The 26,702-nt window shown below is 42.5% G+C and overlaps 1 protein-coding gene across 2 annotated transcripts; it reads left to right on the top strand.

The window, feature by feature from the left end:
- The first annotated feature begins 3,112 nt into the window (after nt 1-3,112).
- On the top strand, nt 3,113-25,322 carry HRH4 (histamine receptor H4). 2 transcript variants are annotated; one of them, XM_064577795.1, is made up of 4 exons: nt 3,113-3,449; nt 11,423-11,586; nt 17,062-17,240; nt 24,904-25,322. In XM_064577795.1, the coding sequence occupies exons 1-4, from the start codon at nt 3,230-3,232 to the stop codon at nt 24,926-24,928; spliced, it is 588 nt and encodes a 195-aa protein (XP_064433865.1). In that variant the 5' UTR covers nt 3,113-3,229; the 3' UTR covers nt 24,929-25,322. The 2 variants fall into 2 exon arrangements, with proteins under 2 accessions (XP_064433865.1, XP_045742861.2); XM_045886905.3 differs by lacking the exon at nt 24,904-25,322 and having other exon boundaries at nt 17,062-18,525.
- The last annotated feature ends 1,380 nt before the right edge of the window (nt 25,323-26,702 follow it).

The following is a 26,702-nucleotide window of genomic DNA, read 5'->3' as shown; positions in this document are numbered from 1 at the left end:
TGACCTGAGCCAAAGGCAAACGCTTAACGACTGAGCCACCCAGGCGCCCCCATAAAGAAGTCTTAAAACTCAACAACAAACAACCCAATTGAAAATGCAGAATAGCCTCAGAAAGAAAAGAGCCTGGTCCTTCTACTTCCTCTTCATCCCTAAATTTAAAACTACTAGAAAACCTCTTCATGGTGATGGTTTTAGCCTCTTGTTTGTTAAAGGAGAGGGGACCTGTTGGGGACCTGCATGCAGAGTTCTGCTGGGTAAAGTTGTCTCTTGCTGTGTGCCTCTTGACATTAGCAAGATGAGTCTGCAATTCATCGTTCAGTTGCCTTATATGTGCATGTCTTCACAGTCACTAGATGAGGCAGGGTGATATTTATTTCTGTTCTTAGTTATATGAGCATAATTAATGGATTAAGTTAAAGGATCTAAATAATGCCAAAAGGCCTTGGATCACTGGTCACAGTCCACTAAAATAAGTTCTTTCTTTATTTTTTTTTTTAAAGATTTTATTTTATTTATTTGACAGAGAGAGACACAGTGAGAGAGGGAACACAAGCAGGGGGAGTGGGAGAGGGAGAAGCAGGCCTCCCGCGGAGCAGGGAGCCCGATGCGGGGCTCGATCCCAGGACCCTGGGATCATGACCCGAGCTGAAGGCAGACGCTTAACGACTGAGCCACCCAGGCGCCCCTAAAATAAGTTCTTTAAATTCATTATTTAATAGCAAACTGCTAATTGATATATAAAAGCCTCTAGATGTTTAACAATCTTGATTAAAAGGGCTTAATCATGATTCTTTGAATGTTAAAGTCCATGATTATCAAACAGTCTTTGTGAATAGGTTCTACTGAATGGTCAACTCGCCTATGAAGATTACTGATAATAGACAGTTGATAGGATTTATTTATTTATTTATCTTTTAAAGATTTAGTTATTTATTTATTTTAGAGAGAGCGAGCAGTGGGGAGGGGCAGAGCAAGAGGGAGAGAGAGTCCTAAGCAGACTGCGCTAAGCGTGGAGCCTGATGTGGGACTCAATTTCACGACCCCAAGATCACGACCCGAGCCAACACCACGTCAGTCACTTAACTGACTGAGCCCCCAGGTGCCCCAGGATTTATTTTTTTATATTTATGTTTATTTACAGAACTTGAATTTTTAAAGAATCATAAATACTTAAAAAAGAATAGTTAGACATACATCAGGAGTGATAGAAAAGGAAGTGCCCTGCCACATAAATTATAGCAACTTGACACCAGTAAATTTGAATAAATTCAAATAGAGTACCTAGAATGGAATTCTGAGCTACACACTTAGTCCACTCTATGTTCACACAAGGTAAGAGAATGAAATGTAGCCCAACATGATTTGTCATTCTTCTTTTTCCCAAATGTTACCCACCTGGCAGTTCCCTTCTGTGAAGGCAATTCCCCACAACCTAAGACCACAAGGCAAGACCTCCAATTCTGTTGGATTGCTTGCTCTTCCCACATGAAATTACACACACAAAAAATAGTCCAGATCACCATGCTCTGTCCATAAAATAAATCCTTGTTTACCTTCTGGGCCAACCCACTCCGTGTCCCTTCACAATCTTTGCTCACAGTCATCTTGTTTACTTTTGTACCTTATCTTCTACTACAGACCCAGTCAGCAATGTATTTATCAGCCTTTCTTTCCCTCCCCTTTCACACTGAATGCTTTCTAGCGCCTCCAGTTTAGAGCCTGGAATCAAGAAATTACATTATACCAGGGCTGCCTTGCTTTTTTAATAGAAAGGCCTTCAAAATTGACTAAGCATAAAAACTGGCTAGTTTGGAAAGGGACTTTGTAACTTTGGGAAGAATGTAAAAATTCCTAATGCCTCTTGTTAGTGAATTGATAATGAGTGAATGCAAAGAAGAATAAAGATTAAGGAGAGTGACAAATAGGGACAATCATTTGGAGTTTTAAAAAAGATCATTATCATTAATTTGCATGCCATGAATGAAAAATAATCAAATCAACCTTAAGTCAAATCTCTCTATGTAATGTGTATTTTATTTTTATCAGCTACATTTTTAAAACAATCACAAGCACCATCTTACACGCAAGACTTCGGCTTCTGTACAGTTAAAATATATATATTATGTGGCAGCTCTGCAGCAGAGTCCTGCCTGGTACTTCCCAACTCTCAGCTTCATCTCCCCATCTCCTTCATCTCCCCATCTTCCCCAGCAGGAAATCTGCTGGGGCTCCTCCCGGATGCCCACTCTCTGCTCTGTGCCCTGGAAACTCACAAAAGACAGTAAGCGGGGACAACTGCAGAGCTGACCTCGTTTTCTCCCCTTTACTCAGGGATCACTGTCCTTCACTGCCTGATGTCCAGTGCCTTGAAAACCATTGTTTCAAATAGTCTGTCCAGTTTTTTTTTTAATGTTTTATTTATTTATTCATGAGAGTCAGAGAGAGAGAGAGAGAGGCAGAGGCAGAGGGGAAGCAGTCTCCCCGCCTAGCAGGGAGCCCAATGCGGGACTCGATCCCAGGACCCTGGGATCATGACCTGAGCCGAAGGCAGACGCCCAACCATCTGAGCCACCCAGGCACCCCGAGTCTGTCCAGTTTTTTGTTTGTGTCAGATGGGGTGGTGAATGCAGCCTGTGGTACTCCATCATGGTCAGAAGGGAATCTTTAACTAGATCTCTAACAGCTGAAAAAATAAATCTTGGGCACCTGGGTGGCTCAGTTGGTTAAGCGACTGCCTTCGGCTCAGGTCATGATCCTGGAGTCCCAGGATCGAGTCCCGCATCGGGCTCCGTGCTCGGCAGGGAGTCTGCTTCTCCCTCTGACCCTCCTCCCTCTCATGCTCTCTGTATCTCATTCTCTCTGTCTCAAATAAATAAATAAAATCTTAAAAAAAAAAAAAAGAAAAAATAAATCTCATGGGAGCCCAATTTCTCACCTTTCCACCGAATCAATTATATTTCACATATATTATGTAATATTGCTTGCTCTATTAAGGGGGAATGGTTAAATCACATTCAAATGTTTACAACAGAACATCTCACGAGCTTTGGGAAAATACTTTTTCAGTGTCAGTTAAAGGGAAACTGTTATCACAAGATTGCTTTATCAAGAATCAGGAAGTACGGTGAAATCAGCATTAGATTTTGAAAAATACTGTCATGAGCAGGAGGCTAGATATATTAGGTATCCGACTGGAAAACATACTTGTCAGAATTGTCTCGCTGGGTTAATGTCTTCATCAGTTGCCGTGATGTCGACCACCAACAGCACGAGGGCTCCCACTTTGCCGCTAAGCCCTCGCATTACTCTAGCGTTTTTAATGGGCTTACTAGCTTTTGCTATAATGCTGGGAAATGCTGTGGTCATTCTAGCTTTCGTGGTGGACAAAAAGCTTAGACATCGAAGTAATTACTTTTTCCTTAACTTGGCCATTGCTGACTTCTTTGTTGGTAAGTTACGTATCTTTATTTCAGATCATCTTTTCCAATTATAATCTATTTCTAAGACCTTAAAATTAGCTTTCTTTTTCTTTTTTTTAAATAAGCTTTTGTTATTTCAAGGGACTGTATAGAATTGGGGATGTTAAAAACAAAGTTTTTTTTTTTTTTTTTTAAAGATTTTATTTATTTTTATTTGAGAGAGAGAGGGAGTACATGAGAGGGGGGAGGGTCAGAGGGAGAAGCAGACCCCCTGCCGAGCAGGGAGCCCGATGTGGGACTCGATCCCCGGGACTCCAGGATCATGACCTGAGCCGAAGGCAGTCGCTTAACCAACTGAGCCACCCAGGCGCCCCTAAAACATAAAGTTTTAAGAATTAAAGTTCTGGGGAGGCTATATGGCACTTTAGGGGAAGAGTTTATATGTGTAAATCAGGCTTGTAGGAGAATTTTTGTTTGACAACAGTTTATTTTCTTTTTGTAGAATAAAAATAAGTCCAGAATAGTTCTGAAATTGCTTTAGTCTAAGAGTTACTTGTTTCTGAGGCTATTTTCCTTGTATGTTTAGGTTTATAAGTATGTGTAGAAATGTCAGTTGATGATACTGCTTTATAGGACCTTCTAGTATAATTTAATTTGTCATTGTCTACAGCTACATAAATGCTTTCATTTATTTTACGGTGAAACAAAACTTGTGAAATACGTATTTTATTGCCTGGAACATAGGGTTGCTCAACAAATGTTAGGCCTCTTCTCTTTTGATTTCTCTGCAGATAGGTGTCAACTCAAACCAAGGTCACAAATGATAGTAGATTACCCCTATCATGGTAAGGACTATTAAGTACTCAAGTATGATTAGATAATGAGATACATAGAAGACTAAGTTAGGTTCTTTCTTTGGTAAGCTTTCAATGTAGAAGAGTGAGTAAGAGAAGCTCACAAGTGATTTTAACAGTATAGAGTATGATGTGAGAACCACAGAGACATACCAAGTGCTATGGGTACTCAGAGGAAGGAGAGAGCACCTTTGGTTAATGGGTAGCAGCATCTGAAATGAACTTCAAAGGATGGGTAGAATTTCCATAGGCGGAGATGGAGAGGAGTATTCCAAGAATCAGCAAAGACATGCTGGTAGAAAATCATTGTGTACATCTTCCTAAATGTGAGCTCCTGGCTGGCTGTATGGGATCAGTAGGGGATAAAGTTGAAGTAGTTAGAATCTATATAATGAAGGCCCTTGAATACTAGTGTGTCTGGATTGGAGGTTACTCAACAGCCAATGTGGAGATCTGGATTTTTAAAGTAGGTGAGAGATCCGATGGATCGAACCTTTACCTTAGAGGCATTAATGGGGACGTAGCAGGTGAGAGAAGCTGGAGCAGGCAGCCGCTTGGCTTCAGAAACAATCCTGCAGGGGTGCCTGGGTGGCTCAGATGGTTAAGCGTCTGCCTTCCATGATCCCAGGGTCCTGGGATCGAGCCCCACATAGGGCTCCTGGCTCAGCGGGGAGCCTGCTTCTCCCTCTCCCTCTGCCTCTCCCCCTGCTCATGCTCTCTCTCCCTCTGTATCTCTGTGTCTCAAATGAATAAATAAAATCTTAAAAAAAAAATTCCTGCAGCAGTCTAGGCACAAGTCATATGTTAAGGCTCTGAGCTACTGTGGGGACAGTGGACAGGAAGTTGGGGAAGGAGGCAGAGCTGCAAGGGGGGTGGTTTGGGCAGGAGAAAGAGAAAAATGAGATAAAGATTAGGTTCTTATTAAGATTAATAAGATAAAGATTAAGTGAGACAAGAAAACTATGGCACAATTGGTAACTCCAGGTAACTCACATTAACAACTTGAGGTAGATCCTTCTACATCATTCTCTATAATCACAGAAACAGGTAAAACTATATGACTATATTCATGTGTGAACAGAGAGAATATTCTGCTATAAATATACTTACCCTCTTTGCCTTCTTCACAGAACTGTACAACTTTTAGATAATACTTAGGACTTACAGTCGATTCTGTATTTTGACTAACTCAAAGGGAGTGCTGGTGGGGAGGGCTGGGATACAACTATACCCAGCAGAGGGAGCCTGAGGCCTGAAGCTTTTGAACAAAGATGGTACTAGATAAGAACAGAGTGGTTCCTCATGTGGCCTAATGCAAGCACCAGGGCAGGCCCCATGATCATGGGCTTGGGCACCACAGTTTATTTTTTTATTTTTATTTTTATTTATTTTTTATTTATTTATTCATGAGAGACAGAGAGAGAGAGAGAGGCAGAGGGAGAAGCAGGCTCCCAAGGAGCAGAGAGCCCAATGCGGGACTCGATCCCAGGACCCTGGGATCATGACCTGAGCCGTAGGCAGACGCTTAACCATCTGAGCCACTCAGGCACCCTGGGCACCACAGTTTAAAGATGTGATGTGTCTCGGGGAAATGTTCCTGCAGATGTAGATGGGGGTCCCCTGCCACCAGCAGGCGGATGGAAAAAGAAAATGGCTTTGCTGCTGATGAGAGAAATCGAACATAAGCCAGAATCTCTCTCAATCTGCCAGTCTCCTCCTTCACATTTCCCCTGCCCCCTGCCAGCGTCATCCAGAGGTGTACTTACTTAACAATATTTGCCACAATGCTATCAGAATCAGGGCAGTCTCTGAGAACTTTCTGTCACAAGATTAGAGTTTTGTGTTGAGGCTGTCCTTTTTCCTTAGCCATGCTCAGAAGTGGGCTTTTTGGTTCTGAGCCTGTAGGCTCGTGACAGTGGTTCTGGGCCAGGGCAGAACTCATGAGAGTTTTCCTGTAATTGTATGGCAGCCATTCTTCATGTTTTGCTCAGGAGACCTCGAGCTCCAGAACCATGTGGCAATGGCCTGGAGCATCACATGTACTAGGTATTGGGGCTTTTAGCTGAACGCTCTCTTCTCACAGGTTTTAAAACTGGCCTCTAATCGAAAATCTAAATTTGTGGCACCTGAGTGACATCCCAGGCTGAATGTAGGGTTGGACAGCAAAGTTTTATCGAGGAGAAATTCCAGTACCAGCTACAGTGATATAAATATATGTCATCTGCACACTATTCCAAAAAAAAAAAAAGTCATCTGCATACTATTAAAAAAACCCCAACTATCTCTGTATATGGATATCTATAAAATTAGTATCACATGACTAATGTTTTGTCTATGGGTCCCTTCTTCACATCTACACGTGTGTGGGCATTTTTGGCCTACAGGACCATGTGACAGATGGCCAGGCAGGATCTGCAAGGACAAAGGTGGTTGGGGCTGACAGAGTCTGAACCATGTTTTCAAGAGGGCAAAGTTTATCTTTAGTCCCCTCATGCCTCAGTTCAGGACTCTTCTTTTCCCCGTTGGTTAGCTTGGGCTGCCATAAGAAAATATCCCAGTCTGGGTGACTTAATGGCAATTGACTTTCTCGTGGTTCTGCAGGCTGAGAAGTCCCAGATCAAGGTGCCAGCAGATTTGGTTCCTGGTGAGCACTCTCTTCCTGATTTGTAGGCGGCTGCCTTCTCCACGTGTTCTCATGCGGCCTTTCCTCTGAGTGTGCATGGAGGGAGCGAGCAAGCAAGCTCGCCGGTGTTTCTTCTTATAAGGACACTAATCCTGTCGGGTTAGGGTTCCATCCTTATGACTCATTTAACTTTACGTCCTTGTAGGCCCTATCTCTAAGTGCAGCCACCCTGGGGGGTAGGGCTTCAACATATGAATTTCAGGGGGACACAAACATTCAGTCCATAACACCCTCTATGCACTCACCATTATCCGCACATTCCCCTGTTGGCCCAACGAATTCACTGGGGCTTTTGGCATCCTCCCCAACTTTTGATTGTCATTTTCTCATGGAAGATGTAGCTTCTCAGCTGGCTTTGGAAAGAAAGGGCAATACCAGACTGGTGGTAATTTTCAAGCAAACTGGGCTTTCCCATTCTCATCTATTCATTCATCCAATACTGGTTTATTTTGAAGCAGACACTCTTTGAGGTGGTGGGGACAGAGCAATGAAAATAGGGACAAAATTCCCAGGCCTCATGGTGCTTTTATTTCTACTGGGGAGGGTGGGGTGGGAAGACACATAATAAATATAAATAAATGAATAAAATTATATAGCATTTTAGACTATGGTCGTTGCTAGTGAGAAAACCAGCAGGGAAGAGGGAGAGAAAGGGTGCTGGAGATGGAGGTTGCCCTTTAAATGTCAGGGGTAGGGCTCATTGGTCAGGACACATCAGAGTGAATAGGAGGAGCTCTCTGAGGGAAGGGCATTTCCTGCTAAGGAAAGTGCAAGGATCTGAGGGGTGCAAGTGTGGTGTATTTGAGGCTAGAGGAACTGGGGTAGAGGGAGTGAGGGGCAGAGGGAGTAGCAGGAGGTGCGACAGGAAAGGTTGGGTGGGGCAGGCTGGAGTGAGCAAGTGGCCTGGGTTCTCACAGGGCTTTTCATCCTTTTTTCTTCTCTCCTCCCCTCGTTCCTTTACCTCCTTGTTTTTATTTCTTCACTGCCTTCTCTCTTTTTAAAATTTTTTTTAAAGATTTTATTTATTTATTTGATAGAGACAGATAGTGAGAGAGAGCGAGAGAGAACACATGCAGGGGGAGAGGCAAAGGGAGAGGGAGAAACAGGCTCCCCGTGGAGCAGGGAGCCCGATGTGGGACTCGATCCCAGGACCCTGGGATCATGACCTGAGCCAAAGGCAGATGCTTAACTGACTGAGCCACCCAGGTGCCCCTTCACTGCCTTCTCTTAATATAATTTGTTTTCTCTTACTCTCCACCCCCAACCTCCTTAATCTGTCATGCCAAAGGCTTATTGCTCTTTTCAAGAAACTAGCTCTTAGTTTTACTTCTCAAGTCCGTTTGACCCAGAAGCATGATTCTAGAGTGGAAGTTATAGAAACACTTCAGAGTGGGTATATCCTAGAAATATTTCTGATTCAGTTTTTGAAATTCCTTTGGAATAAGCCACAAACATCTCCACCACTCAACAAGACAGAGGATCTGAGCATGACATTTGTGCTAAAATACCATGTAGAACATGAGGTGACAGCAGAGTTTCATTAAAGCCAAAGGAATGGGGGGCGCCTGGGTGATTCAGCCAGTTAAGCCGTTAAACTGCTGCCTTTCGCTCAGGTCATGATCCTGGAGCCCGCATAGGGCTCCCTGCTCAGCGGGGCATCTGCTTCTCCCTCTGACCCCCCCCCCCCCCCCCCCCCCCGTCTCGTGCTCTCTCTCTCACACTCTCTCCCTCAGATAAACAAATAAAACCTTAAGGAAAAAAAAAAGGCAAAAGAATAGGACTACAGCCTGTTTTAAACTGCTATCTCAAGCAGCTCCTAAAATTTTGAACACACCCAGACACACCCTTCCTCTTTCATCTAATTCAGAAAATGTGTGGACAAGATTGTTGAACTCATACCCTCTCTTTAATGTTTAAATAGACTGGTGACTGTAATGCAAATGATTACTGGTGTTGAGCCTTTTGTCATTCTGTGGAGAAAATCAGCGTGTGTGTGTGTGTGTAAAATACTCATGTTGGGAATACTGGACCAAAGCCCCAACTCTGGGCCAAAATATGATACATATATCTGTTTTGAAGATACTTTGACTTATCTCAGGTGATTTATCTCAGATACTTTATCTTATTTATTTACCTATTTTATATCACAGGCGTGTGTACACATGCGTGTGCATATGTGCACCCCCTCCTTGAGATGGAAGGCCCCATAAGGAAGCTTGGTTATCATTAAAAATATAATCAAAGCATGAAACAAGAAGGCAATTTGAACTACATATAAGAACTGACCACACAACTCTTCTATCTCAATGATGCCTTGTCTCTCATCTTTGTATGTGAACTTAGGTACAGAACACCAGAGTCTGCATTCCCTTTCACTGGTGCTGAAACCGCACCTCATTGGTTATATCCTCATGTCATCTGGTTTTGGGAGAATGCAGGGTTTCCTTCATCCTTCCCTTTCCTTCTCCTTTCTTTCTTTCTTTCTTTCTTTTTTTTTTTTTAAGATTTTATTTATTCATTTGAGACACAGATACAGAGAGAGAGCATGAGCGGGGGAGAGGCAGAGAGAGAGGGAGAAGCAGGCTCCCTGCTGAGCCAGGAGCCCTATGTGGGGCTCGATCCCAGGACCCTGGGATCACGACCTGAGCGAAGGCAGACGCTTAACCATCTGAGCCACGCAGGCGCCCCTCCTTCTCCTTTCTTTTGCCTTTACTATTGTTCTTCATGATAGGCTAACTTGATTTTCACATGAAAATAGGAAGTCTTGCCAAGTGCCTGATAAAATATGAAGATTCTCACTGAGCTTCCTCTTTTTTTTTTTTTAAGATTTTATTTATTTGACAGAGAGAGTGAGAGAGCACAAGCAGGGAGAGCAGCAGAGGGAGAGGGAGAAGCAGGCTCTCCACCAAGTAGGGAGCCCGATGCGGGGCTCGATCCCAGGACCCTGGGATCATGACCTGAGCTGAGGGCAGATGCTTAACGACTGAGCCACCCAGGCGCCCCCTCACTGAGCTTCCTCTTAATAGGTTATATATTCAGTGAGTAGTGTCACCTGTCTGAAATGTCAATACAATGAAAAACTCCAACAAAACTAAAGGAAAGGGAGCTCAGTTTAGTCATTTTTCATAATTAAGCAATTTCTGTGCAGAGCTGAACCACTTACACATTTGTTTAGTTAGTGCAGTGTAGTGGTTCAAGTCAGGAGTCCTGAAATCACACTGCCTGGTTTCAAAGCCAATCTTCCACTTACTAGCTGAGTGAACCCTGGGCGATTACACCTCCGTTTTGAGCTATAGGTTCTTTATCGGCTAAGTCAGTATGATTTCTACCTCAGACAGTTTCTATGAACATTAAATGAGGTGACATATGCAGTAGACATAGCCCAATGTCTGGCATGTGGTAACTGCACAACACATATCAGCTGTTACTAATTTATTTCAGTTAAATGTGGAAGCCATTGGTCAACTCTCAATGTTGTGAAAAATACAAAGATCAACTTGCAATACAGTTTCAGCCCTCAGGAGAAACAAGTGAAAAGATGACAGAGATGCAAAGTAGAATGTATTTATACATGAGAGAGGAAGGGAAGAGCAAAGTACCAGCACTGTGCAAGTGAGAAGGGGTCACTTCGGCCAAAGAAGTTCCAAGAAAGATAACAAAGAGGAAGTCCTTTTTGTGAACTGAATGAAGAACGAGAAGGAATTAGACTTCTCAGTGGAAGAGAGGAGGCTATTCTAGGAAGAAAGAATGTTGTTGGCAAAGGACATGTGAAAATGTGGGTTGTGTTTGGGGGAAGGCTGGCCCATCCTGTCTGGGTTGGATTATGGACATAAAGATGACTTGTTCAATCAGAGAAAGATAATTATCATATGGTTTCACTCATATGTGGAATATAAGGAATAGCGCCAAGGGTCATGGAGAAAGGGAGGGAAAACTGAATGCGAAGAAATCAGAGAGGGGAACAAAAGAAGAGAGACCCTTGACGCCGGGAAACAAACTGAGGAATGGGAAGGGAGGTGGTTGGGGGGATGGGGTAATTGGGTGAAGGGCATTAAGGAGGGTATGTGATGTGATGAGCACTGGATGTTATACGCAACTAGTGAATCATTGAACATTGCATGAAAAACTAATGATGTATTATATGTTGGCTAATAGAATTTAAAGAAAAAAAAGAAAAAAAAAGATGACTTGTGCCGTATATGTTTCGAAATGTGGGTCAGGACCTGAGCCTAATTTGGAAAGTAATAAGGAAACATAGGATACGTATGACAGCCATTGTAAAAATGGTATTTAAAGAATGTGTAGGAAATCAGTCCTGAGTTTTTTCGATGAAACACAATGAATTTCTAAATTATAATCAAGCCACTTTGGGTCAATTCAGATATGTCATTGTGTTGTATGCCTCTGTCTCTTTGTATTCATTGATGTGCGCTTTTTTTTTTTTGCCTTATTTTTTCCTTATACAGGTATGGTCTCCATCCCTTTGTACATCCCTCACTTGCTGTTTGATTGGGACTTTGGAAATGGACTCTGTGCATTTTGGCTCATTGTTGACTATCTTTTGTGTACAGCATCTGTGTATAACATTGTTCTCATCAGCTATGATCGATACCAGTCAGTCTCGAATGCTGTAAGTCAAAACATTCATTCACCTTCTTTAGAAGATGACATACTTGTACATTTTGCATCCCCAAGCAGAAATTTTTTTAAGTGTAATTTTTTGTTTAGTTGGCAAACCTTAGAGGAGCCTCATTATCCTTCTGTTATTTGGCACTATGTTTTCATTGGCCCTTAGTGAACAATTTCTGTGTGTGATTTGGCTAAGTCACTCACTCCCCTACGTGCCACTAGCATGGGAAGGCCGTCCAAGAAAATCCAAGGCAAGTTGTCGAAAGTGGTATACTGAGTCCACAGTAGATTGGATATACGTGTGAGTCACAGTAGACTTATCAAGTCCATTCTTACACAAACTAAGACCTGAATATTTTCCTCAGGTGGGACCTGGTGGGCAAGTAGAAAGATGCCCAGACTTTTGAATGTCATGAGAAAATCAATTTTGAATGGCCAAAGGAGAAAAGACAGTATACAGAGAAGCTATAGGTTAGACAGTGGGACCAGCCTGGGAGATCAAGTCCCAGTGCCAGTGTAGGATCCATGCCAAGAAAGTCTGAATTGACCCAAGATTTGGAATCTTGGTTTCAACAAGTTAGTGACAGTTCTTAAGCAAGCTAAATTTATCAGCAATAAAACAAGGGGAGAAACAAGGCAGATACAAGTAAAGACAGAAGGTGTCAGTATGGGGCAGTAATCTGCAGTCTTCGAGACCTAGATGGGAAACCTCCTTCACTCCTGAGTCCCAGGGCCCACATCTTTGGGGGATGCGACTGTGTGCAAGGGATTTTGCTAAGTGCTGGGATATAGAAATGAAACATCAGTCTCCACTTTTGAGGAGCATAATAGGCTAATGTGGAGACAGATCCAGAAACAGATGGGCTCAGTACCATGGACTAGGTGTGGTGTTGGAGATGTTGAGAGGCCAGTGACAGCTTTGGCTTGGGAGGACTGAGCAGCTTGGAGCAGAAGGCTTGGGAGGGTATATTGCAGAAGGCAAGGATCAACTGCAGGAACAAAGATGAGGCTCAAGTAAGAAATTTATTTTCCTCTCACAGAACATTCCAGGAAAGCCTTTTCTCCAGGAACTCATCCAGGGACCTAGGCTAACAGGGTGGTTCTGCACCTTCTAGGGCAGGGGTCAGCAAACTTTTTCTATAAAGGAACCTATGGTCTCTGTTGCAGCTGCTCAAATCTGCCATTATGACACAAAAAGAGTCATACATAATATGTTAAAGAAAAAAGGAATGATATTCATTGTGTTCCAGTAAAAATGTATTTATCCAAACAGGTGGTGGGCCACATTTGTTCCATGGACAGTAGTTTGCTGACCCCTGCTCTAGGTCATTATTCTCCTCTGCATGGTCAAGGCCAGGTTGCTGCCACTCCAGGTTCTAGAAAGGATGGGTAAAGGGCAGAAGTCCAGGGCAAGGGATTTTCTTTTAACCAAGTAGTGCAGAATCGTACAATCATTTCCACTCACATTTTACTGGTGACATTTAGTCACATGGTCTCCCATCTCACTGCAACAAAAGCTGGGAAATGTGGTCTCTAGCTGAGCTGCCGTACTGTCAGAAAGAAGGGGGGAAAGAATGTGTTGGGACATCCAGACACTTGGCCTCGGGTACGTCATTGGCACCAGAGTCCACTGCAGTTGGTACTAGACAAACTATGGAGAGAGTGCAGATCAGCTTGGATGAGCAATTCAGATGCCTATAAGCTCATGGTTTTCAAATTGCAGCTTGTGATCCATTATTGAGTCATGAAGTCAGTTCAGTGGGTTGTGACCACCTTTTTTTTAAAATGAAAAAATACAGAAAAAACCATAGTAAAACAGAATAAAAATAGAGTATAAAATATCAGAGTACCAGGTACATAATAAATATAAGTATTATTTTATGAGTACTTCTGTCTGTGCACTTAGTGATGACATAAAATGTATTTCTTAGTTTGAGTTCATCAAAATGTTCGAAAAAGAGTGCTCTAATTCATAATCTTTCCCATTTGTGCTGAAACATTTCCTTTTTTTTCTGGGTTAGCATTTCTTTTTAGTCTTCACTGGATGTTCCTAGTTAGTGTTCGCTAGGACATCCCTTTGCTGGATGTCCGAGCCCTTGGGTCTACCTCAGTTGTGTGCAAAGGTAAGAGAGAGTTTGTACAGTTAGGAAAAGTGTGTAGAAGTCACAAAGACATGAGGACTGATGTCCAGAGAGAAAATGAGTGCGTTCGTTTCCTAGTCTTGCCCTGAGGAATTCCCCTGGCCACGCAGGCTCTAAATTTGGTGAGGGCTGGGTTGGCTGGATCCAAGAGCCTCAGTACGTAAGCACGGAGTCAAGTGTGTAACAAGAGCTCCACACCTCAGTGCATGGATGCTAGCAAGGGGCGCTCAGGCAGCTCTTGGGCCTTTGTTGGCGAAGAGTTCAAATGCAGCAGCGTGAGCCAGGAAGCCCTCAAAGACCACTGAAGCTCGTAGGAAGTGGTTGTGGGGAAGCCGAGCTCTTGCTGTAGTTCAACGTGGAGAGACAGTATGATAAGTCAGGGTCATGGGCTGGGCCTGGGAAATGGAAATCTGACAATAATTTGGAAAAGGAAGGCCCAATACTGACGGCAGTGTGTGATTACAGTGCTCAGACACATTTTCTGGAGAGGCAGATTTCCGTGTGGCTGAAGCAAGAGGGGGTGGGGGAAAGTAGCACAGGGTAGTTGGAAGGAGTAGGAATTCAAATGTATGCAGAATTAAGATAGTAAGTGGAAAGAGTATTTTTTTTTTTTTTTTTACCTGAAGATGAAGAAGGAAGCTTGAGAATAAAATCAAGACCATGAGAAATATGGTTGCTGGGGGGTGGCTAGATTCCTAGGACTGCTGTAATTAAGTACTGCACATTGGGTGGTTTAAGACCACAGAAACTTATTCTCTGGAATACATTTAATGTTTGGAGACCTGAAGTCCCAAATCAAGGCAGAGGCAGGGCGATGCTCTCTCTGAGGGCTCTAGGGCTGCCTGTTCCATGCCTTTCTCTTAGCTTCTAATATTATCAGCCATCCTTGGCATTCCTTGGCGGTCCTTGGCTTGTGTTGCTACAGTCTCTGCTTCCATTGACACAGGGTGTTCTCCCTGTGTGTTTGTGTCTTTCTTATAAGGACACCAGTCATATTGGATTAGGGCTCATTGAATATGACCTTATCTTAACTTGATTATATCTGCAAAGACCCTACTTGCAAATGAGGTCATGTACGCAGGTACTGGGACTTAGGACTTCAACCTGTCTCTGGAGGACACAATTCAACCTGCAACAGGCACTTAGGATGGCTCTGCAATGCCATCTCATTATTAACACCAGCAAGTTCTGGGGGTTGCTCTGCCTTATAAAAGAAACCCGATTGACAGAGTGTTTTGGTATTTTATTGCGGCCAGAAAGGAAACAGGATAAGAAGCAATATTCTGAATAACGAACATATTCTGTCATGGGTGGAGTACTGGGCCATTGATTGATGTCAGGAAGGCCACTCCAGCTGGCTTGGGCCTGGATTCAAGCAATGCTTGAGCTATCTGTCAAAAATGCTACCCAAAGATGAAGACATGGGCATCATCTTTTCAATTCCCTTGGATGTCCGTTATCTCATTTGACCTTATGCATAATAGAAAAGAGATCACTTTCCAGCATATTGCATCACATCATTACAAAGGCTGAACAGAGCAATTAAAAAACTAAATGCAGTTTTATGACCATCTGGGTATTGTTACCATCTTCATAATCATTAGATTTAGTGCAAGAGATGTATTAATTAGCGGCATGAGAAGCAGAAGGCAAAAAAGCATATTGTATATGGGAACTTGTGGTCAGCACCATATGCATTTTAGCTTAGCCTCAGAAATATCAGTAATTTGGGGGGAAAAACCCCCACTTCCCTGCGTTTTTAAAAATAACTTTTTTTTAAAGCCTTCTTCCTCTTACCTCCAGCCAGTCGGTGAGCCCTTCCCAGCCTGCACAATCCATCAAAGAATGACAGGGCTGAACATTGTTGTACTTTTTAATAAAAATGAGAAAACACCGTAGCACAAGATTTAGAAACTCACAGAGAAAATAGTACATGAGAGATGGTGGAAAGAGAGGCACGTTCCAGTTTCATGGGGGAAATCATTTCCTTTTCCTTGAGTGAGGAAATCAGAGAAATATGGAACATATGAGCTGGAAGGAACCTTACTGACCTAAAAGAAGCTTAGGGACTTTGTCTGTTCCAGATCCCCTTAAAAAAATTCTTGGTTCATGTGTTCATCCCTCATATAGGGTGGGTGACCTTTTAGGTTTCTTATAGATGATATTTTTAAAGATTTCAGGATCTATTGAAGATCATGGGTCCTGAGAACTGAGAGCAATCCTTACTCCTAGAATCTCATTTTCCCTTATAGAAGCCAGGCTTCGTGACCAAGCAGACCTAGAACATTCTTTACTCTTTAAAAAAGACTGTGGTACTTGCCATGGCTGTGTCTCTCAAAGTGGCTGACCACGACAGCGTTGGCACCATTTTTGTTGAGTGGAAATATTTATAGAAAGAAATGATTTGGTAATGCTCAAGAACATTATGCTATTTCTCTATAGCAGGTTTAGACTTTTTTGGGGGGTGGGGGTCATCTTCTTGGGAGCAATGTAAGAATTCTCTCTTTTTTTTTAAAATTTATTTATATATATTTTTAAAGATTTTATTTATTTATTCATGAGAGACAGAGAGAGAGAGGCAGAGGGAGAAGCAGGCTCCCAAGGAGCAGGGAGCCCGATGCGGGACTCGATCCCAGGACCCTGGGACCATGACCTGAGCCGAAGGCAGACGCTTAACCATCTGAGCCACCCAGGCGCCCAAGAATTCTCTCTTTTTGAGGCCACCTTGAAATCTCAGGATAAACTACAGAGTAGATTCTTCCTGAATATTAGAATCAAGAAAGCCAGTGGCTTTCAAACTTGTTTGACCGTGGGAGAAACACATTCGATAGTGGAGTTCAGTACATGCGTTTCTCTCTCTCTCTCTATGTATATCTACATTCCCAAAGCCAAAGTTCCATCAAACAGTACATACCCTTACAATTGTGAGGCACTCTGACACTGAGCGCTCTATTTCATTCAAAGAAAAATGCCGATCATGACCCAGTTGGCAGATCGTGAAACACTGTGAAAAGGGGCACCCCGTTTCAGCTGTTTTCCCATTCAGATTAGCGTCTGCGGAGTCGGAAACATCGCATTCTTATTTTAGATACTGATCTTAACATTTTCTAGAATGTCAGAGGTTTAACCTTGAGGATTACAGATTCCGTCTGGAAGGTCATGGAGAAAGTCTGCATCAGAAATTGAACCCTCTGTCCTGGCCCATATCATGTGACCCAGCGCCAGGCAGCTTCCCTACCTCTTGCATAGCCCTGAAACTCCCAAGGGCCTGTGATATGCCTTCTGCAACCGACATATGTTCGTTATATTGAAATAATTTATTTGGTCTCTTTTAGGTATCTTACAGAGCTCGACACACCGGGATCTTGAAGATCGTGGCTCAGATGGTGGCTGTCTGGGTACTGGCCTTCTTAGTGCATGGGCCAATAATTCTAATTTCAGAGTCTTGGAAGAATTCCAGTTGGAGAGTCTTGGAGGAGAAGAAGGCTTGTGAACCTGGATTCTTTACCATATGGTACGTCCTTGCCATCTCGTCTTTCTTTGAATTCCTGGTCCCAGTCTTCGCAGTGGCCTATTTCAACATGTACATTTACTGGAGCCTGTGGAAGCGTGGCAATCTCAGCCGGTGGCAAAGCCAGCCCACACTCCCTTCTCCTGTGTCTCCCAGTAACTGTGGATCCTCACTCAGGGGTGGACTGTTTTCAAGAACATCTCTTCCTGAACTGAAGGAAACAGTACCATCTACTCCTTTGAAAAGACATGAAAGAAAGAGCAGTCTCTTGTTCTCTTTAAGAGCCCAGATGAATGGCAGTATAATTGCTTCCAAAATGGCTTCCCTCACCCATTCTGATTCCCTATGTTTTCACCAAAGGGAACATATTGAACTGCTCAGAGCCAGGAAATTAGCCAAGTCACTGGCCATTCTCTTAGGTGTTTTTGCCTTTTGCTGGGCTCCCTATTCCCTGTTCACAATCATTCGTTCAGTTTACCCACTAGACCAGCGTCCTCAAATATTTGCGTATGAAATCACGTTTTGGCTTCAATGGCTCAATTCCTTTGTCAATCCTTTTCTGTATCCATTGTGTCACAAGCATTTCCAGAAGGCTTTCTCGAAAATATTTTGTATGAGAAAGCAATCCATATCATCACAAAATCGGTCAGTGTCCTCTTAAAGATAATTTTATCCTTTGTAAAAATTTTAGTCTTAATCTCACCTACAGGAATTTGATCTGACTTTCATTTTGCCTTTTCCACTCTGCCAGGAAAGTCCATAAAATTGTAACACTTGAAAACTTAAAAAAAAAAAAATCGGAGCCTGGAAGTCAAGGGAAAATTATCCTGGTGAATAATAATAGTACAATTAGAAATAGATGACAATGTTTTTGTAAACTCATAGCCACAAATGCACTGTACTTTTTTTACTCATTGCCTCTTCCTTGTCTTTTAGATCTTGATATAGCATTGATGGTGAAAGTTAAGAGTTCTTGTTTTCTTTCCACGTTCAGTGTTTGCTATAGCCTTAAGTGAATTTCCTTTTTTATTTTATAGTGATGAAAAATTGTCAAGTTTTAAAGCCATTTTTCCTAAAGTATACAATGGAAAAGGGGGCTATATTGCCCTCTTTGCTGGAGGTGGGCATTATGATCAGTGGGCAGGCGTGCTGAGGTTTGAATTGTCAGAAGCAGGGGGTGAGGTTGTGCCCAGATGGAAAAGTGGAAGGCCTGTGTACTTCCGGACTCTATGTTCCTGATCCCAGGAAAGAAGGAAGTGTGGGGAGGGAAGAGCAGGTAACTGCAGCTCTCAAAGTCCTCCAGTGCCGTTATCTGGGAGGCTTGGCAATCACAGGATGAGCGAGTGAGGGATGGACAAGATCATCCTCTGATTGAAAGGATGGCTTTCCTTTTTTCCTTCCTGTCCTCTTCCAACTTCCACATTGGCTAAGACCTGTGTGAGAAAATATGGAAGAAAAGAGAAAGGCTAAGAGATAACAAAAGGACTATTTGATTAAACCTGATGTACCTGGTATAACATTCACAGAACTAATGGATGTCAATAATTATTAATAAAATATACTTCTGTATTTATTTGATGTCTTTAACGTGTATGCAGTGCTCAGAGGGATGCCTTTATATGCAGTTAGTGTAGGTTATACTTTGCTGATGAGTCACATTTTCTTAGCCTGGTGACATTTTTTTCTTTTTCTCATTATTAATTTTTCTTCTTCCTTGTCCTCCTCTTCTTCTCCCCCTCCTCCCCCTCCCCCTCCTCCTTCTTGTGTTCTTTGCCTGTCTTTGTCATAACATTTCATTTTGATTTTGGTTAATTTCATCTCTCCTATAAGTTTTTATTAGTGTTTATTTTATCACTTCTCAGTTGTTCCTATATAGTTTAGTCATTTTCATATTTCTTAGACCTTTGAAATCTTGGTTAAATTCAAACACTAAAATACAAAAATCCTTTAAGTACATAAATGATTAGATATGCCCATAATTTTTATGTATACTTATGCCTTGCATTAAGTCCAAAATAGGAGATACATGATTAACATTCAATAGTAATCTTGAAAATTTGAGAAATAAACCCTCATAAATATGCAAGTTTTTATAAAGTTACTTGTCAGCTATTGTTTTTGACATTTATACATTAGTAGTTGTGGATTTCATATGATCACTGGAGGCTCGAATGTTCATTGAATGGTGTGGCTCCATGAAAACTTTTTCTGATTGAACCCTAGTGGAAACATGCCTAAATATTCATATGTATTTTCTAAAATATAGAAAATATAATATATATTGTATTTCATTCAAAGATGTCATCAGTGTAAAACATAGTGTTACTTTATTTATCACTATAAAAGAAAATGCTGCAAATTGTCTATGAAACAATACTTTAAAAATCACATTGCTAGGAAGTCTCATTCTGATTGCAGAGTTGTTGAAAGGTGAGCAATATGTGTCTTGGAAGTGTTAAAGTATGATACATTTATGATGAATGAACAGAACAAGGCTAATCCTCTGTGAAATGAGAGTTTGAATAAATAAATACTTTTGATGGAAAATTCACATATTCATTCAACGAACGTTTATTAGGGGTCCATCATGTGTTAGTTACTAGTATACTGTAAAGACACCTATGAACCTCGTTGATTTAGTTCCCTTGGGGTAGGAATTTTACTTTGGGGTTCTCTTACTACAATGCTGGCACCCCATAGGTGCTCAGTAGATAATTACGGAAAAGGCATGCATTAGGCCTTTTCCTTAAAAATAGAATATAAATCCTAGGTTTAAAATTCAAGTCTTTTAAATTTGCCCTGGAGGAACTTTAAAATATGTTTTTCATTATAAGAAAAGTAATATGTACCAATCATAAAAAGAGAAGACAGTAATAAAATAATTCCTATACCCAAGAAACAGACATAATTATTAGTTTGGTGTAGGTGTTTCTAGGGGGAAAAATAACATAATTCCATTTTTTAGAAACACGTGTTTGTATATCTAAACTTCTCACAATCTCCTCGGGTGAATTTTGCCCTAAAATGAAGGCTCCTATTCTAGTATGAGTAATTACTGTATCCTTCCCACAAATGGAGCTAGCTTATAAATACTTATTAAATTTTAAATAAAAAATAATTCATTTCAAATTGATTTAAAATACTTCAATACTTAATATTTAAGTATTTTTAAATACATATTTAAAAAAATTTTAAATACTTACTAGGTCATCTTAAATCCAGACCCAAAACCACTGGTATAATTGTCAGAACATTCCTTAGAATGTGGGTTCCTAAGTGTTGACTTTGGTTGGCCTGTTTAGAAATAGATTCAAAAAGAGTGAAGAGAGATTTAGGGATATAAATGCCACTTATGACAGATACTTCAGGTCTAGTCTTTTATTTTTAAAGATTTTTATTATTTTTTTGACAGAGAGAGAGAGTGAGTACACAAGCAGGGGGAGCAGTAGAGGGAGAGGGAGAAGCAGACTCTCTCCTGAGCAGGGAGCCTGACTAGGGGCTCAATCCCAGGACCCTGAGATCATGACCTGAGCCAAAGGCAGACACTTAACCCACTGAGCCAGCCAGGCACCCCCAGGTCTAGTCTTTTTATGAATCATGAGGGTTTTGATTTAAGTAACAGAACAATCATAACTGTTTTACAGGAGAGCTTTTTGTGGCTGTTTGGTAACTATTTCTTGCAGCAAGGATCTTGGCATTTGAAGAAATTATTTTTCACATTATAATTTCAGAAAAAGAAATTCTAGCAGACAAAGTAAACTTTTGGTTCTAATGACTGTTACCAGTCAGGGTTGAGTCAAGAAAACAGAAGCCATGTTAATTATTTCAGACCAAAGGAATTTAATACACAGAACTCGGTAAATATTGGAAAGCTAAATGAGCAGGAAGTAGATGTTGACAGAGTCCAGACATAATAACTTAAACGAGGAACTACCATCTTCAGGAAGATAGAAATGAGAGAGAATCAAAGAGAATCTGGGATCCCAGAGGACCCATGCTTGGAGCTCTGACTGGTCCTCATGGCCAATAGTTAAGGCCTGGAGGGCCAAGGGGTGGGACCAACTGGCGCTCAGAGTTCCTGGGGGTGGGACGGGATACTTACCTTTGTCATCTTCATTTACCTGTGGTTTCCCCCAGGCATGGCACTTGCAACTTCTGCTCTGTATGCAAAAAGGAAGAGTGATTCATGAAACTAGTTTAGTGAGTCCCCCAGAAAGTACGAGCATGGCCTTTTCTGTTTGAAGTCTTCCGTTTTGGGGCTCTTTCAATTAGGGTTCCTCTGGTTACAAGCGACAGAAACACAATTGGAACCACCTGTGCTGAAGTGAGCCTCTTGGTTCCTGTTGCCAAAGAGCAGAAAGACAATGGTGGGAGACAGTCCAGTGACTCTGTGACAGCTTCATTTTATACTGTAGCTTCTCCACAAGGCTGGGATAATGAATGCTCATGTTTTCCATCAGATAGGGAAAGGGCCTCTCCTAGTAACTGTGAGAAAAAAAAAATCTTGGAAAATATTCATCGAGTGCCCAATGGTTATCTTGTGTTGGTAACTTGGGACCCATCCCTGCCGCGGGATGCACCCCCCCTCTTGGGTCAGGTCCTCCTTCAGACTAATCACGGGCAGGGAGGTAGGGTCAGCCCATTCAAACCACGTGACTTCGCGAGAGAGAAACCGTTTCCTTAAATGAAGAGAGGTACGGTTGCCCAAAGAAGAGGGAAGAGATAATAAAAGTCTACTCCAAGGGCTATTCAAAAATTGAGGATGTCGGGGCGCCTGGGTGGCTCAGTCGTTAAGCGTCTGCCTTCGGCTCAGGTCATGATCCCAGGGTCCTGGGATCGAGCCCCACATGGGGCTCCCTGCTCGGCGGGAAGCCTGCTTCTCTCTCTCGCTCTCCCACTCCCTCTGCTTGTGTTCCCTCTGTCGCTGTGTCTCTCTCTGTCAAATAAATAAATAAAATCTTTAAAAAAAAAATTGAGGATGTCATGAAGATCTGATTGTCTTCCCTACACATTGCGAAAGGCTGCCCAAATGGACACAATTTTCTATCCCTTCCTGTATCCTCACCCTTTGCCACGTGACTTCGTAGCTCTTCTCACCAAGAGGGACTTGTTGTGGCCAATAAACTGTGGCTAATAGGCAGTGGAAGGGACGCCATGTCAGTGTCAAGCCTAGGTCTCAACAAGTGGCCTGTGCACATCTGTTCTACCTCTCAGAAACTTGCTCAGCTGCCAGGTGCACACACCCAGGCTAGACCACGGAAGGATGAGGTTCCACATGGAGCAGAATCAAGCTGCAGTAGCTGAGCCCATCTTAGAGAAGCTGCCCCCGCCCCCGCCCCAAGGCTGACTCAGCAGCCGAATGGCGGTGCCTGGGCAAATGCAGGCTAACCAAGACCGGCTGAAAGAAGCCTCGTGTGGCCCAAACCACTGCGCTCACCCAGAGACTACTGACAAATGGCAAGACACTGCATTTGGGGAGTGGTTTGTATTCAGCAATAGCTAACAGACATGGCAAGCGCTTTCCCTCCTGTGTTGATTTCAAGAGAGATGTACATATTTACATCACTCATTCTTCTTGGGGAACTGAAACCAGAGACATAAAAATTATTATGTAATAGGACAGACATTTTTTTAAGGCCACACTTACTTCCCCATGGAAACGCAGTTATTGCAAACTGACTTCATAGCAAGGACAAACGATTTTGCAACATCACAAACCACACAACAAAACAATAGTAGAGTAGATGCAACCATGAGGGTAAAGCTGCACTGTGCGGATGGAAGAGAAAGGGCATCACAAGTTCCCACAAGCTGTTCTTAGCTACACACGTCTCTCCCTTAATTGCCTCCTTCAGTTTCTTCATGTTTCTATCTTAAGTCAAATACTGCAACCTCAGGACTGGTTATGGGGTTTGTATTAAATAGTCTCTCTTTTTTGGCTGCTTTTCTCCTTGTTCAGGCCTGTAGGCACATCTTTCTAGGCATAAACTTCTACTAGGAAAGAAGAGGAGGAGGGAGAAGACTTTAAACGGAACCAGCCAGTCTGGCTAGTGCTGAGTCGCTCTATGAAAGATGAGCAGCAGAAGCTGAATTGATCTCTCATTCAGATTTCCATGCTGCCTTTCTCCACTCTCTTACCACAGGTCACAAGGAGTGGGCCATAAAAGGAAACATCTTGCAGGAAAAGTTAAGGTGACTGTTAGTTAACCAGAGCCTAAGGGAGTTAACCAGACAGAGCAGGTTAGTTTACCTGCTGAGGTGGTACAGAGCCTAACTGACCTGGGGGAAGAAAGTACCCAACTCCAGCTGGCTACAGCCATCCTGACCCATTTAACTGTGGAGAAAAAAATCCAGGAGCATTTGTGAGTTCCCAGTCTAGAGTCAAGGGCTCACTGAAAGACCCGGACCTCATCACAGGACTGAAGAACACATCCCTTTCCCCACACACCTCCCTACCACATTCTAAAGGCCTATTTACAGGAGGTCCTTTTACTCAGTACACCCTGTCTGGCTATCAGAAAAAATTACGAGGCGTACCAAAAGGCGGAAAACACAATTTGGATAGACCGAGCAAGCTTCAGAACCAGACATGGCAGGGACGTTGGAATTATCAGACCTGGAATTTAAAGTAACGATGATGAATATGCTAAGGGCTCTAATGGATAGAGTAGACAGTATGCAATAACAGATGGGCGGTGTCAGCAAAGCCGTGGAAACCGAAAGAAAAGGGAACAGTTGAAACATTTTTCTGATGTTCAGAAAATCTAAAACTTTTAATAGTCACGATAAAGACATAAAAGATACACTTTGCCCTTGATAGAAAGGCTTTTATCAGGCCCTTCTTAGAATTGAAAGGCAAATGGTTTAAAATGATTACTGCATCCTTCCGGTGCTCTTGCCCCAGTCAGAAGCATCTGGGTCATGGCCAAGGTGGCAGTTAAGAAACTGGATGGATGTTCTGCCTTTGCTAGCTTCCTATTTCTAGAATACAACTGTTTTGAGTTCAACCCTTATTTCTGGGGTTTGTTCCTTGGGCTTCATGTGGCTCATGCTGGGCTGAAGTTCATTATTCTTACTGAGCTATGGATAGCTCTCAAGGGGCTGCCGTCCTCCTGGAATGGAGTGGGACACCATGGTCTACTCCTCAGCATTCTTCCCTCTCCGGCATTCACGAGAACCCAGAAGAGGATGGCCTGGAGTTCTGACGGCCACACTCTTCTACCCCGTTCTCTGGACTGAGGACAGTATCTGCTGCTTGAGGTATTAGCTTCAATGGGGTTCATACCACAGAAAGGGTACTGGGGGGCAGTACACCTTGCCTGTAAGGGTTACGTGTCATCTGGCTTGGAATCAACATGGACATGCACACAAATGTGCGTGGCCGTGAGTGACACAGCATGATGAATAGTTCCTTTTATAGCGATGTTTGTAGGGATGCAAGAGCTCAGCTCCATCTCTCCAAGCAACCCAGTCCCCCCACGGCAAGGCCACGTAGCTCCTCTCCCTGACCAGCACAGACAAGGCTTCGACTAGAAAAGGCTAGAATAAGATTTGCATGGATAACGGTAACGTGGAAATTTATGTATGTGCCAGACAGGATTAATGACCTGTTTCCTCAGAACACCGGTGTAAAAGGATACCGTTGTTATTCTTATTCCATGGACAGGGAAACTGAAGAGGACAGAGAGTAGATGACTTGCCCCAGCGGTACAATCAGGAGGTAACGAAGCCAAACGTGAACTCGGGGAGTCTGTCCCCGGAGCCCAGATGCGCGAGCCCCATGCCACACGGCCTCTCACCACGTATCAGATCTGCGCTCACTCCTCCCACACAGGGATGTTAGTGGGTCAGAGCTTTCACAAGGAAGGGAATGTAAGTGAACTCCACAAAACCCCAATCAAAGCAAATAAAAGCAAAACAAATCCAAATCAACAAACCCCAAATCGCAGGGTCTTTCACGACCTTCACAACCGCAGTGCCTGTTTTCTCCACAAGATGGCAGTAATTCCGCATAGTTTCGCGCCCGCGTATTTCTGTTTGCGCAGCCACTGAATAAATACATGGGTAATAACTGTTTTGTGTTACAATTTAAAGAAATCTGATAACAGCCATCTCACTTGTCAATATTTTAAATGGAATTAACTCATAAAATCAGGGAAGGCTCTCTAAACTCTGGAAAAACAAAACAATGACCTCCCCCCCCCCCCCCCCCGCCCCAGAAGGTATGACTGCCCCAAGGTGCTCACATAGGGGCACCAGTGTGCACATACGTACATCACACACACACACACACACATCCACCTTGTCTCACACAACCTCCCACATCCTCCCCCCCCCACACATCCACACACCTACAGCAACCCATACACACGTCTATACACCCACACGCATCTACTCCCCTCCACAGCCACGTAGATATAGACACGCATACATACATAGATACACACATTTCAACAGGAATCTTTTTTCAAGGAATCTTTTAAAAAATCCCTTAAGAGGAAAGAATAAAAGTTTTTCTGTGCCTATTTCATTAGTATTATTTGCTAATCTTTTCTTTGTAAAAACATTACAAATTACTGTCTTTTAAAAAAACACTGCATGACAGTACCTCCAATGCCTATACGAAATCTTTCTTCCCAAAAAGAGCTTCTGCAAAAAGAAACCATCAACAAAGTGAAAAGACAACCTATGGAACGGGAAAAATACTTGCAAACCATGCATTTCATAAGGGAAGGGGTCAATACCCAAAACGCATAAAGAACTCACATAACTCAACAGCAAAAAACCCCCAAATTACCCAATTAAAAAATGGGCAAAGGTTCTGAACAGACATTTTTTCCAAAGATGATGCACGAAAAGCCAAACACAAGTACCCAAAAAGATGTTCCACATCACCAGCCGTTAGGGAAATGCAAACTAAAACCACAGTGAGATATCACATCACACCTGTTAGAATGGTCATCACCAAAAAGACAAGGGATAATAAATGCTCTTTGGATGTGGAGGAAAGGGAACCCTTGTGCACTGGTGGTGGGATTGAAAATTGGTATAGCCCACAGTGGAAAACAGGATGAAGGATTCTCAAAAATTTAAAAATAGAACATACAATTCAGCAATTCCACTTCTGGGAATATATATCCCAAGGTAATACAGGATATCTGTACTCCCATGTTCAAAGCAGCAGTATTTACAATAATCAAGACAAGGAAACAACCCAAGTGTCCATTGATGGATGATGGATAAAGATGTGGTATATACATACAATGGAACATTACTCAGCCATAAAAAAACAAGGAAATTCTACCATTTGTGACGACATGGACCTTGAAGGCATTATGCTAAGGGAACTAAGTTAGATGGAGAAAGACAAATACTGTCTTATTTCTATGTGGAATCTAAAAAAAAAAACAAAAAAAAAAAACCCAAAACAAAAAAACAAAATGCCAACAAACTCACAGATACAGA

The sequence above is a fragment of the Mirounga angustirostris genome, unplaced genomic scaffold, assembly GCF_029215605.1.
Source record: "Mirounga angustirostris isolate CCGP_5_RB_7025 unplaced genomic scaffold, mMirAng1.0.hap1 SCAF_14, whole genome shotgun sequence".
In the NCBI taxonomy this organism is placed as follows: Eukaryota; Metazoa; Chordata; class Mammalia; order Carnivora; family Phocidae; genus Mirounga; species Mirounga angustirostris.
Note: the sequence above shows the minus strand (reverse complement) of the source record. Positions and strands in the feature narration are given on the sequence as shown.